We start from the raw sequence: 17396 nt of genomic DNA on the forward strand, positions 1-17396 counted from the left end.
CGCTAGGCGTCCTAACGGGTGTGAGGTCTTACCACACTGCTGGATACGGACAAACTGGACAAGTGCCTAAAATACTTTTAAACCAGTTTTCACAACGTCTTGTCGTAAAATATTTCTTCCTTTGTGTAAGCTTTTACTGAAATGTTAGCTTTTCCCGTCATCTTGTCCTTAAAGGAAATAACGAGGAGTTTCAAACTAACTACGATCCAGAATAAGACACTTCCAAACTTACCACATGCACGTGTATGAAGTAGCTTGAAACCTGACTGAAAGCCAACTGTCTAGGCTTCCAGTTACCTTGTTCTCAGTGCCTGGTTGACCCGTGCCGTGGGTCTGCCCTTAGTTGTTCACCCCTTCGGAGTCCTCTCGATTGGAATTTTGTGTGTTTTGGTTTCCTCAAACCTGCACTAGAATTTGGTGTTTGCCTTTAACAAAGTAAGAATGTTCAGACAGCGTAGTAGAAGTCAGGGCCGTGCTTTTGTGGGGGGTTTCGTACCGTTCCACCTCGGCCTTGAGGATTCTTCTGCTTCGTTTTTACGATCATGTGCGTTTTCACAGCTTCCGTGGAGCTTTGTTGGACGTTCCCTTTCTGTGAGGCTGTCCAATCTGTATCCACGATCTGTGGATGGAGGTTTATTTGAAAGGATCCCCGGAATGGCCCCATCTTACAACCTCTTGTAATGTTACGTAGACACGATGTCCTCAAAGCTGGACCGATGCCCTGCTGGGCATTTTTAGGAAACTGGCTTGGGCCTGACACAACGTTTACAGATGTTCACAGTTCCCTTTATATGTTGCTTTCTGGTTCTGGGGTGTGTGTTAGACACGAGGGCACGAAGACCGTGTCCTCTGACTGGCGTGTGTGTGTCTAGAAGCCGGGGGCGGAGCGGGCACGGTTGCCGTGGGCTCCCCTGGGACACGGGCGGGACCCTGCCACCGCCTCGTTTCTGAAGCTCCGTTTTGCTGTGATGCACACGCCTCAGCGTCCCCCGTTGTAAGGGTACGACTAGTGACCTCACACGCGCATAGTCCTCCCTGCGGTCCGGTCCCCGGCCGTTTCGGTCCCCTGCACGCGCCCCCCCCCCCCCCCCCCCCCAAGGAGAGCTGCCCGCGTGTGGTCACTGGCTGTGCGGCCCGCACCCCCCGACCCACTGAGGTGCTGTGTGTATGGAATTGCCCTCCCTGGGCATTTTGTAGAAATAAATCACACGGTGTGTGATCTCGTGCGTCCGGCTTCTTTGGGTATAAGGTGAAAAGGTTTTATTTTTGGTCCCCAGGTGCCTTGGAGCTCGCTGACGTGTCTTCTGAGCTGCCGGGACTGAAATGGATGCCTGGAATCACACAGTGGAAGGTGATGTTTCTGGGAGGAGCCTGGTTGTGGGAGCACGTACCGCTGAGCAAGCAGGCGCTTTGAGAGAGTCCATATTTGGGTGACTTCCATAAACGCTGCTTTTAGTTACGTGGTCAGTTTTGATGTAGAATTAACTTCAAAACTAGATATAATGACAAATGGTACACGATTATACAAGTATTTTTCTCTGGCAGTGGAAAAGTTTCCCTGTCTTTATTCTGCAGTTAGAAATCAGCTATTTATTCTTATCCCTGTAAGTGTAGCTGTGCTTTATTTTTGTTATTGGCTGGGGTTCAGGCTTCATTTCCAATATGAAACAATTCACTCTTCAGTTTTAAACCAGAAACGCTCTGAGGCTTGTTAAAAAAAAAAAGTCTACACGGAAAATGCTGTTTTATAAAACGATCATCGTGTTTTACGGAACACGAGATTATCGCATTTTTACGTGCACACACAGTCTCAGCTTCGGAGAGAAATGAGACTCGCCATTTATCGTGTGGACAGCATTTACATTAGCGCCGTGTGATTTCTTACCGTTGGATAGTGCTGGTAATGCAGAATTCCGCCATCGTGTCCGTAGGTGATGACAAAAGATGGACAGTGGTTTTCAGAGTGGGAGGCTGTTCCTCACGGCAGACACACCCAGATCCGGCCCACCATGTTCCCACCAAAGGACCCGGAGCGGTTACAGGCGATGCATCTGGAGCGGTGGTGGGTTTGTGGGGCTCTCAGAGGCTTGGGGAGGTGGGGACTTCGGGCCCCCGGCATTCCTGCGAGGCCTGGGCTATGCCCGTGGCTGACCCCAGGCATGTGAACTTCCCGGCAAGAAAGAAGTTCCCATTTCCTATTGGCTGCTGGCATTGAGCATTTATAAATAACGGAAGCGGAAAGAACTTACACGGTCGTGCTCTGCAAACCGCACGAACTTTCTACACATTACATGCTGGCCATTCCACATGTGAGGGGGGTGTGAATATTTGCAGGGAGACGTGACTTCTCTGTCACAGATCACCTTTGCAGCTTTTGTCTTAGTACTAGAAGAATGTATTTTCTTTTTTTAATTTTTTTTTTTTTAACATTTGTTCATCTTTGAGAGACAGAGCGTGAGTGGGGGAGGAGCAGAGAGAGAGGGAGACAAAGAATCTGCAGCAGGCTTCAGGCTCCGAGCTGTCAGCACAGAGCCAGATGTGGGGCTCGAACTCACAAACTGTGAGATCGTGACCTGAGCCGAAGTCGGACGCTCAACCGACTGAGCCACCCAAGTGCCCCTAAGAGAATGTATTTTCAGTTAAAAAGTTTGCACTGTGTTTTGTTTTGTTTTGTTTTGTTTTAGTCTTAGAATATTACCACATCATCAGAATACCGGCGGGTTCTTTGTGGCAGTATTGGTGAAAAAGTCTTCAATGCCATGGAATAAGCGTCCACCAAAGGTAAGTGACACAGCATATTACGAGCTCTTTTCGTGTGTTCAAGGCAGGACCATGCTGACCATGGTCACTGGGGTAGTTTTCGGGTGTGGAGAGCAGCTGTCCATGAGCGTGTGTGTGGCAGGGCCAGGGATTCATCTAAATTTTTACTTTGCAGAAAAGCGGCAGCGTCATAAAGGGATAGGTCCCTGGAGGAGGCAGAGTTGGGCGAATACGCTCCTTCTGCATCTCAAATGCAAATCGAAAAGACACCATGACTGCTCTGTGGCTCAGAGTGCGAGCCCCCCGAGCTGGCTGCGGTGCAGTGTCCCCCGAGAATCCGAGCCCCCCGAGCTGGCTGCGGTGCAGTGTCCCCCGAGAATCCGAGCCCCCCGAGCTGGCTGCGGTGCTGTGTCCCCCGAGAATCCGAGCCCCCCGAGCTGGCTGCGGTGCAGTGTCCCCCGAGAATCCGAGCCCCCCGAGCTGGCTGCGGTGCAGTGTCCCCCGAGAATCCGAGCCCCCCGAGCTGGCTGCGGTGCAGTGTCCCCCGAGAATCCGAGCCCCCCGAGCTGGCTGCGGTGCAGTGTCCCCCGAGAATCCGAGCCCCCCGAGCTGGCTGCGGTGCAGTGTCCCCCGAGAATCCGAGCCCCCCGAGCTGGCTGCGGTGCAGTGTCCCCCGAGAATCCGAGCCCCCCGAGCTGGCTGCGGTGCTGTGTCCCCCGAGAATCCGAGCCCCCCGAGCTGGCTGCGGTGCAGTGTCCCCCGAGAATCCGATCCCCCCGAGCTGGCTGCGGTGCAGTGTCCCCCGAGAATCCGAGTCCCCCGAGCTGGCTGCGGTGCTGTGTCCCCCGAGAATCCGAGCCCCCCGAGCTGGCTGCGGTGCAGTGTCCCCCGAGAATCCGAGCCCCCCGAGCTGGCTGCGGTGCTGTGTCCCCAGAGGTTGCTTCCGTTCAGCCTGTTGCAGGTTGATAGAGCTCTGCGGCCTCAAGCCGGCCTGTCTTCAACGGTGGCCGTGAGACTTTGTCCAGGCCTGGCTGAAAAGGAGATCGAGTAGGCCCGGCCTGTCTTCCTGAGTCCCCTGCCTCCTGGATGCTGTAGGAGGCCCCGAAGCAAGGAGGTCGGTGAGAGGGCGGTCTTTCGAGTCTTGCCGCGTGGTGTCCGCTCTTCTCTGTATCGACATGACCTCTCTCCGTTAGTGCGTACCTCAGCCTGCGTCGTGTCAGCACGTGGCGGGAATCACAGTCTGAAGGTCAGCATTTCCTTCAGATCAGAGCTTACAGATGTGGACGAATGATGCTTAGCCTTCGGAGAAGCAGAGAGGAGACCGTCCCTGGGTCGTGGCTGATCCAGATGACCTTGTGCACGTAGAGCCCGGCACGGGGGGGAACCCGCACCTCTGGGCACCACTGTGCTGCCCGAGTCAGAGGCTCGAGGGCAATGCTCGTGGAGCTCGTCTTCTGGACTCCAGGCCCCCCGAGTCCCAGGGCAGGAGCTCTGATCACTGCCCTCTCAGACCTGGAGCGCCAGCTACACGTGTAACTTCCACATTCTTGCAGCTGCTTTGAGACGTGCAAAAACCAAAGCGAAAGTAATTTTAGTAATATTTTATTTATCCCAGCGTAAAGGTTTACTGTGTGGTAATCATACAACAAACTATGAATGAGTTATTTTACATGCTTTTGTGCGGTTTTTAAAACCGTGTGAACTTACACTCTGAGATGCCTCTTCCCTGCCCTGGTCACCTCTGAAGTGGTGAGAAAGTGTGCGTGGTGCAGGGCCTGTCGTGTGACACGGTACATCACCTCGCCACGTGCCGCGTGGACACTCTTGTCCCGGCGCAGCCTACGTGGATGGGCGTCGAACTTGCCTCCAATCCGCCTGCTCCGGCGTGGCGTCACTTGCTTGTTTAGCGTTACTCCTGTTTTCCTTTTCTGTTGTTTTTTCTGTTCCTTTTTCCTTTTCATTGAGTCGCTGTGTTTCGGTCACCTGCCCTGCACACGAGCACAGCTCAGCACTGCTGGGGCCGTGCTGAGGACTCCAGTGCCTCGTCCTCAGGATGCCCTGGTGTAGAAGTGAGGCCCGTAAACACGGCTGGAATCCCAGCCAGGGCAGGTGTGCTGGCCAAGTGAGGTTCGACTCGAGCGTTGACAGTGTGCAGAGGTGGCCCGTGGGGAAGGGGCACTTGAGACAGGCTGTGAAGGGCAGGGCCGCATTTCCAGGAGCCCAACAGGGGTGGGCAGGGCATAGGCAGCCTGGGCAGGGGGTTTGGGTGGCTGTTTTTTACTTTTTTTATTTTTTATTTTTTTAACGTTTATTTATTTTTGACAGAGAGAGAGAGACAGAGCATGTGTGGGGGAGTGGCAGAGAGAGAGGGAGACACAGAATCCGAAGCAGGCTCCAGGCTCTGGTCTGTCAGCACAGAACCTGACGCAGGGCTTGAACCCACGAACTGTGAGATAATGACCTGAGCTGAAGTCAGATGCTTAACCGACTGAGCTATCCGGGCGCCCTTGTTTTTTACTTTTAAATTAAACATTTTCTGGGAGGCAGTGTTGCACAGCATGAGTCCCACCAGCTCGTCTGTTTTAGAGCTTTGTGAATTTGGGGGGCATGTTTTTTAAATTATTTTATTTTTTTTAATGTTTTTGTTTATTTTTGAGAGACAGCAAGAGAGAGTGCAAGCAGAGGAGGGACAGAGGGAGACACAATACAAAGCAGGCTCCAGGCTCCCCACTGTCAGCGTAGAGCCTGATGCAGGGTTTGAACCCACAAACCATGAGATCACGACCTGAGCCCAAGTCAGAACTTCGAAAGAAACCATGCCCGTGAATTCTGTTCATCATAGCAAATAGATTTCAGATAGTTGCAAAAATTCTCTTGTCTTTTACGTATAAAATGCTGTAGAAAAACAGGATGCACCTCGGGTGCCGAGGTCCTGTGGCAGTGCAGAGTGGCTTGCTCTCGGAGCGTAAACACACTTGTTCCCGTTGCAGCTGCAGGGCGAGCCCAGAGAGCCTGTGCGGTCGGGCCCCACGGACCCCGCCAAGCTGGAGAGTAAACCGGTCGGTGGAATTGACGACACAGGGATCGCGGAAAGAGCTGAGAACGTAGAGGACAACGGAAGTAAGAAAGACGGAGTGTGTGGGTAAGAAGAGGGCATCCGCCTGGTCCCTGGCGTCCTCGTGTCTTCCGGCCCCTTGGCTCACGTGGCCTCCTGGAGGAGGTGCGGTGTGGGCTCCGCTGTGCCGGACGGGGTGCGGTCCCTGCAGAGCCTGTGTGCGGGGGGCCCGTGCTGCGCAGGCTGAGGAGGAGGGCTGGGCGGGGGGTGGAGAGTGGGCTGCTGGCATCCGATGCTCCCCTCCGACCTGGGCGATGTTTCTCCTGCCTCTGTCTTCAGCCCTCCTCCATCCAAGAAGATGAAGTTGTTTGGGTTTAAAGAAGACCCGTTCGTGTTTATTCCTGAAGACGACCCGTTATTTCCACCGATCCAGTAAGAATTAATTCAGGCTTCTAAGTTCTCATCATGAGTGTGTAACTGATCGCATTTCATCATGCCTTGTATTTAGTCGTGTGTAGTATCTCCTTCCACGTAACCGCACGCTAGAGCCGGGTGAAATCCTAGGGAGTGTTCACCACGCACTTCAGTGTAGGCGGCCAGCGACCGAGAAGTGCCCGGGGCCGGGGGGTGGGGGGCACTGTGGCCCCGAATGTCCGTGACCCAGCTGAGCTTCCGGATCGGGGGCTGCCTGCCTGGGCGCCCGTGTGGGAAGGGGAGAAGAGTGGGTCTGGGTGGGAGGTTGGGGACCCTGATTGGAAACCTCCAAGCGGAACAGAGAGGAAGGGTTGAGGGTAAGCAGCTCCCGCCGTTCATCTTCCCGTCGGTATACTTTTCCCACGGTGGGCACTTGTGCTGCATGTGGGTGACTGGTCCTTCTCTCGGGTCTGCCCCTTAGGGCGTTTCTCAAGTAGCAGAGGTGTTCTCTCAGGTCCTGGTCACTGGAGCAGCAGGTGACGGAGAGGCCTCGCACTCGTCTGCCCACGTCCCTGGTCTAGTTGTGCCGCAAGTAAAACTTGCCTGGGGTTTTGGGTGAACTCGATCGAGCTTAGGAGACGGGACCGCGCAGCAGAGCGGGTGCCGTAAGCCACAGTCTTGAAACTGAATTCTGTGGGGGAAGAGCGTCCTGCTTGGAGACCGTCTGTCACACTTGAACCGAACTCGTCAGCAGCTCTGTCTTGTGCGTAGGAAATTTTACGCGTTGGATCCTTCATTCCCAAAGATGAATTTGTTGACTCGAACCACAGAAGGGAAGAAAAGGCAACTCTACATGGTCTCCAAGGAGCTGAGGAACGTCCTGCTGAATAACAGCGAGAGGGTGAAGGTACGCCGTGCGTGGGACTGCCGGACGGCCCGGCTGGGTGCGCTTCCGGGGTGGCTCGCACAGGGGCCCTGAGCCCCGCCCAGCAGGTGCGGGCTGCGCTCGGCGGGCGTGTCCGGAGGACGGAACGGGGCATCCACAGCTCCGGCTGCTGCTCCTGGGCGCTCTTGCTGTTACGGGCCCTTCTGTTCTCCTTCGTTTCTCTGCCCCTAGGCCCTGCCTTCATTGCTCTGCTCTTTTCCCAACTGCTTCCTCCCTGGCAGATCTCCAGGTGTGGTCTGGAGGTGCACGACATCTCAATTGTTTCCGAACCAATGCTGAGACCTCATTTCCGCCCCTTCTGCTCTGCTCGCTTGGGTGTCCCTAGTGTTTTCCAGGGTGACGGCCTCCTTGCTCTTGACGGCCCACGGAATGTGTGTGTCGTGTCCCTGCGTTTTCAGAGCTTTCCTGGTTTTAATGTCTGTTGTGGTGATTGTTAGTCGATCTAAGCCACCTAAAACCAACGCCGTTTGAGAGCGTCAGGCTAGGAGAACCCCTGCTCCGATCCCACGACTTCCACAGCTTTGCCGTCTCTTCTCTGTCAGCACGTCCTCGCGGCTCTGCCTTGTGGTGGAAGGGAGTATTTTAATCGACTGTTTGCCTTTTGGTCATACGTGTTTCGTCTTGTGTCTTCACCGACAGGTTATAAACACTGGGATAAAAGTCTGGTGTCGGAATAACAGTGGCGAAGAGTTTGATTGTGCTTTTCGGTTAGCGCAGGAGGTAATTTGGGAAAGAGACTTGGGGTAGCAGCAGCCGTGAGCTGACCTGCCGTGCTCTGTGGCAGACGGCTGTCGCTGAGCTAGTCTGATGGGTCCGGGCGAATAGAGCCCTGCCGGCTTCTTTGACTCCCCTGGGCGTGTTCGCTTACACATTCTCCAGGGGCTGTGGTGAGGGGAGGGTTGGGCGTGGCATGTGGAAAGGCCCTGGGGACAGTGGGTGATCGTTACCGTTCATAATGGTGGCGTCTCTTTATTCCCCGCAGGGAATATACACGTTGTATCCATTTATTAATTCAAGAATTATCACTGTGTCAATGGAAGATGTTAAAATTCTGTTAACCCAGGAAAACCCATTTTTTAGAAAACTTAGCAGTGAGACCTACAGCCAAGCCAAGGACTTGGGTAAGCAGTTTAACTTGCATAGAAGCATAATTTGCTCTTATAAAGACAGTGAGGATGTCGGTGTTCAAGCTGCTTAGATCTTCTTCCGTCTTACGTTTAATACAGCGTGGCTTTCTTTTTACTGTCATTTTCCAGAGGGCTTTGTGGAAATGGGATTGGTGTCTTAGCACGCTGAGGGTCAGAGGCATCCGTTACATTGCCCTGCTTCCCAGGCCTTCGTGGGGGGAGGGGGGGTGCTCTGTGGGTGCTGGGGCCTGGCCGTCCTGTGCGGAGGCACAGGGCACTCACCAGCACAGGCCGTCAGGTTCGTTTGGCATTGAATCAGCCAGCTTGAAGCAGGCTGCTTTCCTAGCCCGCCAAAAAAAGTTGTTGGTCGTGTTGTTTGGGTGTTTCATAAACTTTCCACTTCAAGTTATTCTGGTGATGTTTTCACCTAAGAGTAAAAATAATCCCACCGGAGGCGCTAAGTTTTCTTTTCATTCTTGTTGTTTATTATGTGTTCACTGTTTCTGGCTCAGTTTGCACACACACTGCACCCACGAAGCTACTGTGGGTCTGTGGGTCTGTGTTTTCTGTTCGGAACGGAAGGGCGTAAAGCGTGCTGGGTGGACGCGGTGTCCCGTGGTCCCGGCAGGAGCCGCACCTGAAGTAGGCACGATCGCAGGGACGAGGGCACCGTCTCGTTTCCGTCTTCGTCTTCATCCTGCAGGGGGGTGGTGGCGGTCTCCTTGTTGACGGTTCTCACGTGTGTGTCATGCTGTTTCTGGAAGTTGGAGCACTTACGTGTTTCGTCTCAAATTTTGAGGATTCACCCGTAGTTTTCCCCATCCCCCTGCTGCTGAGAGTGACGGAGAGGCTTCCCGGAAATGCCTGAGGGTCCCACCCGTCCTCCGCCAGGCTGCGTGGACCGCCCACTCAGTGCCGGGCTTGCCAGAGGCTCTGCGTGTCCGGGTACAAAGAGTCCCCATCCCCGCACGGAGGTCCTCGAGGCCAGGAGTGCAGGCTGTGTGTTGCTGGCCGTCCACAGTGCCGGACACGCAGACGGCGTCCGTTGACCGGCAGCCTGGCCCACGCTTGTCTGTCTCTTTTCCAGCCAAGGGGAGCATCGTCCTGAAGTACGAGCCGGACCCCACGTAAGTGCGGGCGCTCCTGTCAGCGGAGGGTGGGGGGGTCTGTGGGTGGCCGTGGGGCCTGTCAGGAACGTGCTCCTCAAGACGGCCTTGTGGGAACTTGAGGACAAGCGTTCCGGTACGTCATCTTCTCGTAGAACGTTCAGCTTCTACCTAGAGAATTAAACGTATAGAACTTTCTCCCTGTGCCTGGGAAATCTAGCTCTGATTTCTGTCTCCCGCAGAAGGAGCATACAGGTTGAACAGTCAGGAGACGTGGAGTCCTGTCTCTACCGAGGGGTTGGCCAGTGTCCGTGGGTTTCTTGTCATGCGTCAGGCAGCGTTGTTCGAAGGCAGGGTGTGGGGTTTCGCTGAAGCAGACAGACAGCTCACTCACTGACCGCTGTTCCTTGGCGGCCCTCGCGTGCCCGCGGACACTAGGTCCCGTGGGCAGCACTTGCTGGAAGCAGGGCGAGGAGCCCAGGGGGCGTGGCCAGTGCACCCCGCTAGGTAGAGGGGAGTGAGGATTTGCACCCAGGGCCACTTTCTCAAGTAAAACCCCTCTTCCGGGAGGAGGAAGAACACGGGGCTGGAGAGGGGTTTGCAGGAGAGCTTAGGTGGGGCCACGGGCCGTGTTCGGGGAGGTGTGTTTGGCCTGACTCTGAGTGGTGACGAGGAAGCTGAGAAGCACCTGTCCGGGGGATGGAACGGGCCGGAAGGCAGCCTGGGTGGAGCTTGTGGAGGTGGGGCAGGCCCCAGCACCCTGCACGGTCTCCACGGCCTCCGGCTGCTGTGAAGACGGTGGCCCAAGCTGTGCGGCATCGGGCAGCAGGGGAGGTGGGAGGCGGGAGCCAGGGACCAAGGGTTGGTGCGTCTGGGGCTGGTGCAGACAAGATGGGTTGTGGGGGCGAAGGCACGGGAGCTCGTGGGTCGGCTTCTGGCTTTTGACTGGGCAGGTGTCGTCTGATGAAGGGGGAAGCGAGGGCAGAGCTCCCCTGCTGGGTCGGAACGTGCTGGAGACGCTGGCAGGCCGCCGCTCACACGCTTTGGGAAGCGAGGGGACTCGGAGTCCCAGGTGTGGACCTTCGGGGCCCGAGCGTGTCGATGCCGCGTCCACCACAAGCACGGTGCCGGAGCTCCGGAGGGCGGTGTAGACGGGAACCAGGGTTCGCGGGCTCTTGGGCCAGCATCCGAGGTCCGCATCTGTGAAACGGGCACAAAAGGGAGGGGCACGAAGCAGGACAGAGGAGACCCAGGCACACGCCGAGCCGCGGAGCGCCCGTGTCGACCTCACTTGCCGGGTGTCTTCTGTGCACAACGGAGACGGGCTTTCCTGGCGCAGCCGGGCCAGGAGGTGGTTTAGGTGGGGGATGCCTCGCCCGCTCCCGGACCCCCGGAAGGTCCACGGAAAGGAAAAAGGAAGGGCCAGTGGTGTCGGGAACAGGGGGCGGTTTCGCAGAACCGCTCAGACAAGGACCCGGATGTGGTCTTTAGCAATAGTGATGCCAGGTGCTTCTCCCGTGCTGACCTGTTGTACGAGCGGAAAGACAGCTGCGGGGATTACTGGGGAGAAAGCACAGAAAAAGCAAGTGGGAGTTTGGGAATTCCCGTCGATTCCTCTCATCCTTCTTACCAACGTGCTGTCCACGTTTCCCCGCCCCCCGCCACCCCCTTGGAGAGACGGACACGGGTGTCCTTCCCTCTCTTGGTAGTGGCTTGTTTCTCGTGTTGGTTCAGCCCCTTTTTCTGTTTGTTTTTATTTATTTTTCATTGTTAATTTTTGAGAGACAGAGCACGAGCAGGGGAGGGGCAGAGAGGGAGGGAGACACAGAATCCGAAGCAGGCTCCAGGCTCTGAGCTGTCCGCGCAGAGCCTGACGTGGGGCTCGAACCTACGAGCAGTGAGACCATGACCTGAGCTGAAGTCAGATGCTTAACTGGCTGAGCCACCCAGGCGCCCCTAAAATTTTTTTGTTTTAATGTTTATTTATTCTTTGAGAGAGAGAGAGCACAAGCAGGGGAGGGGCAGAGAGAGAGGGAGACACAGAATCCAAAGCAGGCTCCAGGCTCTTGAGCTGTCAGCACAGGGCCTGACGTGGCTTGAATTCACTAGAGCTGTGAGATCATGACCTGAGCTGAAGTCGGACGCTTAATCGACTAAGTCACCCAGGTGCCCAATATTTATTTTTGAGAGAGAGGGAGAGTGAGCGAGCAGGGGAGGGGCAGAGAGGGAAGGAGACACAGAATCTGAAGCAGGCTCCAGGCTCTGAGCTGTCAGCCCAGAACCCAACGCGGGGCTTGAACTCACGGACCGCGAGATCATGACCTGAGCCCAAGTTGGACGCTCAATGGATCGAGCCACCCGGGAGCCTCCCTGTTTGCTTTTTTAACCTAGATTGTGTTCCTCTCTCCGCCCACGTCACTGATGCCTGGCGTCGCACGGCGGTGGGACGTGGGGTTAATGGAGCGGGGCTTTAGGAGCCCCAAAACCAGACCGGAGTCTGGTTTGAAAGGCGGCGATGATTGCGTAGTGCTCGTCAGGGACACGGGGGCGGGACAGTCACTGCCACGCCAGCCGAGGAAAGGCCAGCGGGTGGGCAGGGGTCTGAGGCGGATCCCCGGACTGCAGGAGGCGGTGACCCAGCGGGCTGGAAACAAGTGAGCACGGTGCGTGGGGGCCCCGCGCTGCTCTGCGGGGTGGGGGGGGCCAAGGAGACTCGGGGTCACCTGGACCGAGGTAGGGGAAGCACTGGGGGTGGCGAGGAAGGGCCGTGTGGCTCCAGGCCCGGCTCTGCAACCTGCAAGGAGCCTCGTCTCCGACGATGGGCGGGGAGGCCCCGGGCAGCCGTGCCTGTTGTCGGTGGTGTGAGGTGTGACCCATGTTCGCATTTGAGCAGCTGGAAGAATCTAGAGATTCTGGCATCGGCGGTGTGTGTGAACTCTGGATTTGGGGCTTATTCCACTGGGAGCTTGTAGAAAGAAAAACCGGCCAACGCGAGGAAGTCGAGGATAGTTTAGGACGTGAGGAAGTTGCTGATCGGCCTTTGAGAAAACCTTCCATAGGATCACAGACTAAAATGCGCCCCCGGGGTTTGGGCATGTTGTTTCTGGAGAGGTTGCGTGTTCCCCTCTCTAGATGAAGGGAGGATGCTTAACGCTCATGCACAGCCATCTTGTTCGTAGGAAACCGGACACCCTCCAGTGTCCCATCGTGTTATGTGGATGGCGGGGAAAGGCCTCCATTCGGACTTTCGTGCCCAAGAACGAACGGCTTCATTATCTCAGGATGATGGGGCTGGAGGTGCTGGCGGAGAAGAAGAAGGAAGGGGCCGTCCTGGCGCCTGAGAGCGAGGGCGGCTCGGGGCCGCCGGAGGCCGAATGCGGCGTGGAGCCGGCCGCCAGCGCCAGCGTGGACGCGGCCCCGGGCCCCGACCCGGCCGAGGGCGCCCTGCCCCGGTGAGGAGGCCTCCACCTTGGTGCCCAGAGCCAAACCCGGAGCTTCTGACCCACAAAGTGCATATTTTTGAAAACTGGTGGAAATGATAGAACAGTCTGTAAATGACCTCAGTGCTGCTTTCACGATACTTTTTTAGCCCGTTTACGGTTTCTTTGGCAAAGCTGGTCCATGGTGCGTGTTTCAGGCAGTCGTAGACTTTCACCGTTAAGGTCTTAAACTTCTATCGAGAAACAAAACTGCCCTTGAAGGAATTTTCAGGTCCCTTTTGTTACGCCTCTATTGGGCTTAATTATTGTTTTAATTATTATTTATAGAAAGAATCTAACTCCTGAATCGTCGGAAGACCGTTTTGTAAACCTTAATAGCTGTGAACTTGCACGTTAACAGTGTGACGTTCACATGCGGTGGGCTAATATCTGAAGCCTCAGATGACTTGTGTGCCTTCGTAATAAAAGTCAAATAAACTTTTCTCAGAGGAAGAGCTGTCTCGTGGGCTGTGGTACTTTGAGAGTTTTGTGTGCTTTTATTGAATGGGGGATGTTGCGGTTTTAGTCTTTAAATGGGGTTGGGATCTTTGGAACTAAGTTTAAATAAATTGTTGATGACGATGTGTATGTGCGAATGACCCGTTTCGGTCTTCAGGAGGCGGAAGGACTAAACTTCCTTTTGGGCAAATGGAGATGGTAGAATTCACGCATTCTTAGCTGGTCAAAGGACTTTTAGCGTGAAGGTGTCACAAAGCGTTCCTGTGGGCTTCGCCCTCCTTGTGCCGGAGGGGAGGGTCCAGTCCGTCGGGTCACAGGAGGTGTGGGCTTGGCTGGGGGCTCACCTGGGCCCCTGGGGCACCGTGGTTCCCAGCCTGCAGGTGATACACTTCAGGCAGGCGCTGCAGGGGACCCTTTCCCTCAGTCGCTTCCTGAGTTCCTGCCACGTGCCAGGCAAGGTCCTGGGGCTGGTGGCGAGGGTTTTCCAGAAGTGTGATGGTTGTGAGAAAGGAGAGTGCGGTGTGGAGAACCGTCAGGCCCCTGCCCCCTCGCTGGCCCAGTTGTTACCATCTTAGTATATCAGAGCCCCTGCTGATTCCCCTCCCCCACCCGCCTCTTTGAATCACAACTCGAAGATGAGGACCTTTTTTCTCTCTGGCAAATGACCCCGCGTCCTCCTGCGGCACCTGGTAGGTGGTTGCAGCATAAATGTTAGGTTGACGTTGACATCAGATGACCCTCAGTCCTGGGCCCCCATCCCTCCTGTCGGCCCGGTCCAGCTGTCCCGCCTTTCAAGTCCCTTCCGATGCGGAGCGGCTGTCTGTCCTCCGTGATCGTGACATTTTCGGGGGTCACAGGTCAGTTACCTTGTGAACTGCTTCGGTTTTGGTCTGTGTCCTGTGTTCAGCAAGAATACCGCAGAGGAGCTCCGCTCGCTCACTGGGACGTGGGACGAGGCCCTCGTGGACTTGTCCACCTCCTGGTAGGTTGCCCATGGTTTCCCGTGGTTTGCGTGGCGTGTGCTGGCCTCATGTCCCCACGAGAAGGTCCCACACTCTGCCGGGAGACGCCGCAGGACTGCGTGCACCTGTTCCGTACCAGGCTTCCCGGCTGCAGCATCTCCGGGCGGTCTGTCCCCCGCCGCTCTGCCACGTTACTGGTTTGTCCTCAACGTTCCTTGTTCCTCCTCCTCCTCCTCCGGTCACTTCACGTTCATTTATGTGTATCCCTGATGTTGTTGCCCACCTTTTCCCCCAAATGGCTGCTGGGAGCCGCTTGCACTTGGTCCCCCTGGCCTTGCACACGCATCCGTCATGCTGCTTTCTCATACGGTGAGATGCCAGGTCCTGGAGTCACCCTGGGGAGCCCCCGCTTTCACGGAGCACAGTGGTTGGAAACCAAGATCCGGAGGTAGGTGTGTGCATAGCTACTGAGGCGTCATTTCTTTTTTATTTAAAAAAAAATTTTTTTTTTTTTTAATGTTTACTTGTTTTTGAGAGAGAGACAGAGAGCGAGGGGGAGAGGAGCAGAGAGAGGGGAAGACGGAATCCGAAGCAGCCTCCAGGTTCTGAGCCGTCAGCACCGAGCCTGATGTGGGGCTTGAACTCACAGACTGTGACCTGAGCCGGAGTCAGATGCTCAACCGACAGAGAGCCTCCCAGGCGCCCCACGAGGGGTCGTTTCTTACAAACCACACAGAACTAGGAATTAAGTGTGTCTGTGGACACACGCCCTGCACGCATACAAACGCACACACGTCACACCAGTACAGCAGATGTCAGCCCCACACCCGGGCTTCTACTGTCTGAGTGCGTCGCTCCCAATGGAGAAGCCCGGGGACCCAGGGCACCACAGCCCAGAGACACAAGGCCAGCTTCCTGCGGGGTCTCTCTGGTGCCCCCTACAGACCCAGTGCAGCGCGGGGGCCAGCTGGCAAAGAGCATTTCAAGGGCACAGACCTTTGGATGGAGGGCAGTGACTGGCGTAGAGCCCTGAGACCCAAAGTGATTACTAATTCGTGGCTCATTTAATCCAACAACGTAATAGAGGTGGAGGTGATTACTAATTCGTGGCTCATTTAATCCAACAACGTAATAGAGGTAAGTAAGGTGACTAACCTTACTTACAGGTAAGAAAACTGAAGCAGTAATGTCACAGGAGAAGTGACAAAAGACAGGACTGCAGTTTTTAAAGAAGTCTTGGCCAGCAGGAGTAGAGCCAGTTGGTCTGTACATGGGGGTCTCTGCCTTGAATTACATCCCTTTTAATGGGCCATCCGCAGTGCAGCAGCCACGCTGTCGTGACTTTCAAGATTTTAGCCGCTTTTCGAAATTGCCGGAAATGAAGGAATCTGCAGAGGGACAAGTGTCCTATTTATATATGTATGGTTTTGTTTTGTTTTTTAATTAAGGCTATTTAAAATCTCTAAGTTTGTTTTGGTCGCATGTAAACTTCACTTTCATCAAAGCACAGAATAATTAGGGTCTGTCTGGGTTGAGATGTGAATTGAATCCACGCGTATAATTTTGCTGCTTCCCAAACCCGAGGACAACTACACGAACGGAATTAAACGCAGGGAAGGGGAGTGCGGCACGGTGCGGTTCGGGAAGCTGGCAAGCAGATGGGCAGGCGGTTCCGCAGAAGCAAGGGCAGAGCCCCGGAGAGGCGGTCCTGCGTCCCACAGAGTTCTAAGTGTCAGACCCAGCCGGGTTTGCGAGCGGCCGGTTCCAGGGGTCCCTCCTCCGCACTGCTGGCCTGGGGGCGAGCGGCTGTCTACACGCCCCTCTTCCCTCCACTCCCAGCATGCTTCGGGCAGCCAGAACCTCGCTTTCCCAGCTGACATCATTGGAAGACGCTGTTCTGGAACCTGTCCAGCTCCAGAGAAAAGACCTAAAGATAGTGGCCTCCCTGCCGCATCTCTCAAGGTACAGCCTGTCACGTCCCCGCAGAGAGGACGGGTTGTTCCAACTCAGTGCTGCTCATCCCGGATGGCACGGAGCCCCCCTCTTCATCAGGGGCAGACGGCCGGGATCGGGGACACCTGGCAGCAGCTGCTGGCACCGAATACGGGGATCAGAGCAAACAGGGAAAAGCAGCTAGGAAGAGGCACAGACGTGCAGGGAGCAGGAACGTTTTTAAAAATCCCTGTTACTTAGGGGCGCCTGGGTGGCTCAGTCGGTTAAGCATCCGACTTCAGCTCAGGTCACGATCTCGTGGTTCATGAGTTCAAGCCCCGCATCAGGCTCTGTGCTGACAGCTCGGAGCCTGGAGCCTGCAGCTTGCTCTGGATTCTGTGTCTCCCTCTCTCTCTGCCCCTCCCCTGCTCATTCTCTCTCTCTCTCTCTCTCTCTCTCTCTCTCTCTCAAATAAATAAACATTAAAAAAAATTTTTTTTTAATTTAAAATCCCTGTTACTGAAAAATAAGCTGGACGAAGCCTGATGAGACCCTTTAAAAAAAAAGGTGTAGGGGCGCCTGGGTGGCTCAGTCGGTTGGGCGTCCGACTTCAGCCAGGTCACGATCTCGCGGTCCGTGAGTTCGAGCCCCGTGTGGGGCTCTGTGCTGACAGCTTGGAGCCTGGAGCCTGTTTCGGATTCTGTGTCTCCCTCTCTCTCTGACCTTCCCCCATTCATGCTCTGTCTCCGTCTTAGAGGTGAATAAACAATTAAAAATTTTTTAAGAAAAAATTAAAAAAATAAATAAAATAAAAAGGTGTTGCTGACATGAACAATTACACTGAAGGTTTTTCCTCCAATTTTAATCGACCACGTGGCAGCACGGCTTCTCCCGAAGAAGGCATTGCAGGTGGCAGATGTGGCTGAAGAAGGGCTCTCGTCCATGGACCGCCAGGTTGCGCGGGCCTGGGACGCCTCTGGATGGACCCACGGGCCAGGGGATCGCTGTTCTTGCAGGTGGGCTGGAGGACAGATTTTTCACTGAAGACCTTCTGTGCCCTTTGAACTTTGGAATCCCGATTGAGACGAATAAAAGAAATTTCCTATGGGCCGCCTGGGTGGCGCAGTCGGTTGAGCGTCCGACTTCAGCTCAGGTC

The 17396-nt window shown here is 55.3% G+C and overlaps 1 protein-coding gene across 1 annotated transcript in view; it reads left to right on the plus strand.

Moving 5' to 3' along the window:
- NSUN2 (NOP2/Sun RNA methyltransferase 2) overlaps positions 1-13340 on the plus strand; it is a 28342-nt gene extending 15002 nt beyond the window's left edge. Inside the window, exons 10-19 of the mRNA XM_043601322.1 lie at positions 1278-1351; positions 1932-2062; positions 2685-2781; positions 5751-5902; positions 6155-6247; positions 7001-7136; positions 7815-7895; positions 8158-8296; positions 9390-9429; positions 12588-13340. Coding sequence (XP_043457257.1) covers positions 1278-1351; positions 1932-2062; positions 2685-2781; positions 5751-5902; positions 6155-6247; positions 7001-7136; positions 7815-7895; positions 8158-8296; positions 9390-9429; positions 12588-12864 — 1220 coding nt within the window. The 3' untranslated portion in view covers positions 12865-13340. The remainder of the gene's footprint in view (positions 1-1277; positions 1352-1931; positions 2063-2684; positions 2782-5750; positions 5903-6154; positions 6248-7000; positions 7137-7814; positions 7896-8157; positions 8297-9389; positions 9430-12587) is intronic.
- Positions 13341-17396: the final 4056 nt, after the last annotated feature.

This window comes from Prionailurus bengalensis, chromosome A1, assembly GCF_016509475.1.
Source record: "Prionailurus bengalensis isolate Pbe53 chromosome A1, Fcat_Pben_1.1_paternal_pri, whole genome shotgun sequence".
Lineage (NCBI taxonomy): Eukaryota > Metazoa > Chordata > Mammalia > Carnivora > Felidae > Prionailurus > Prionailurus bengalensis.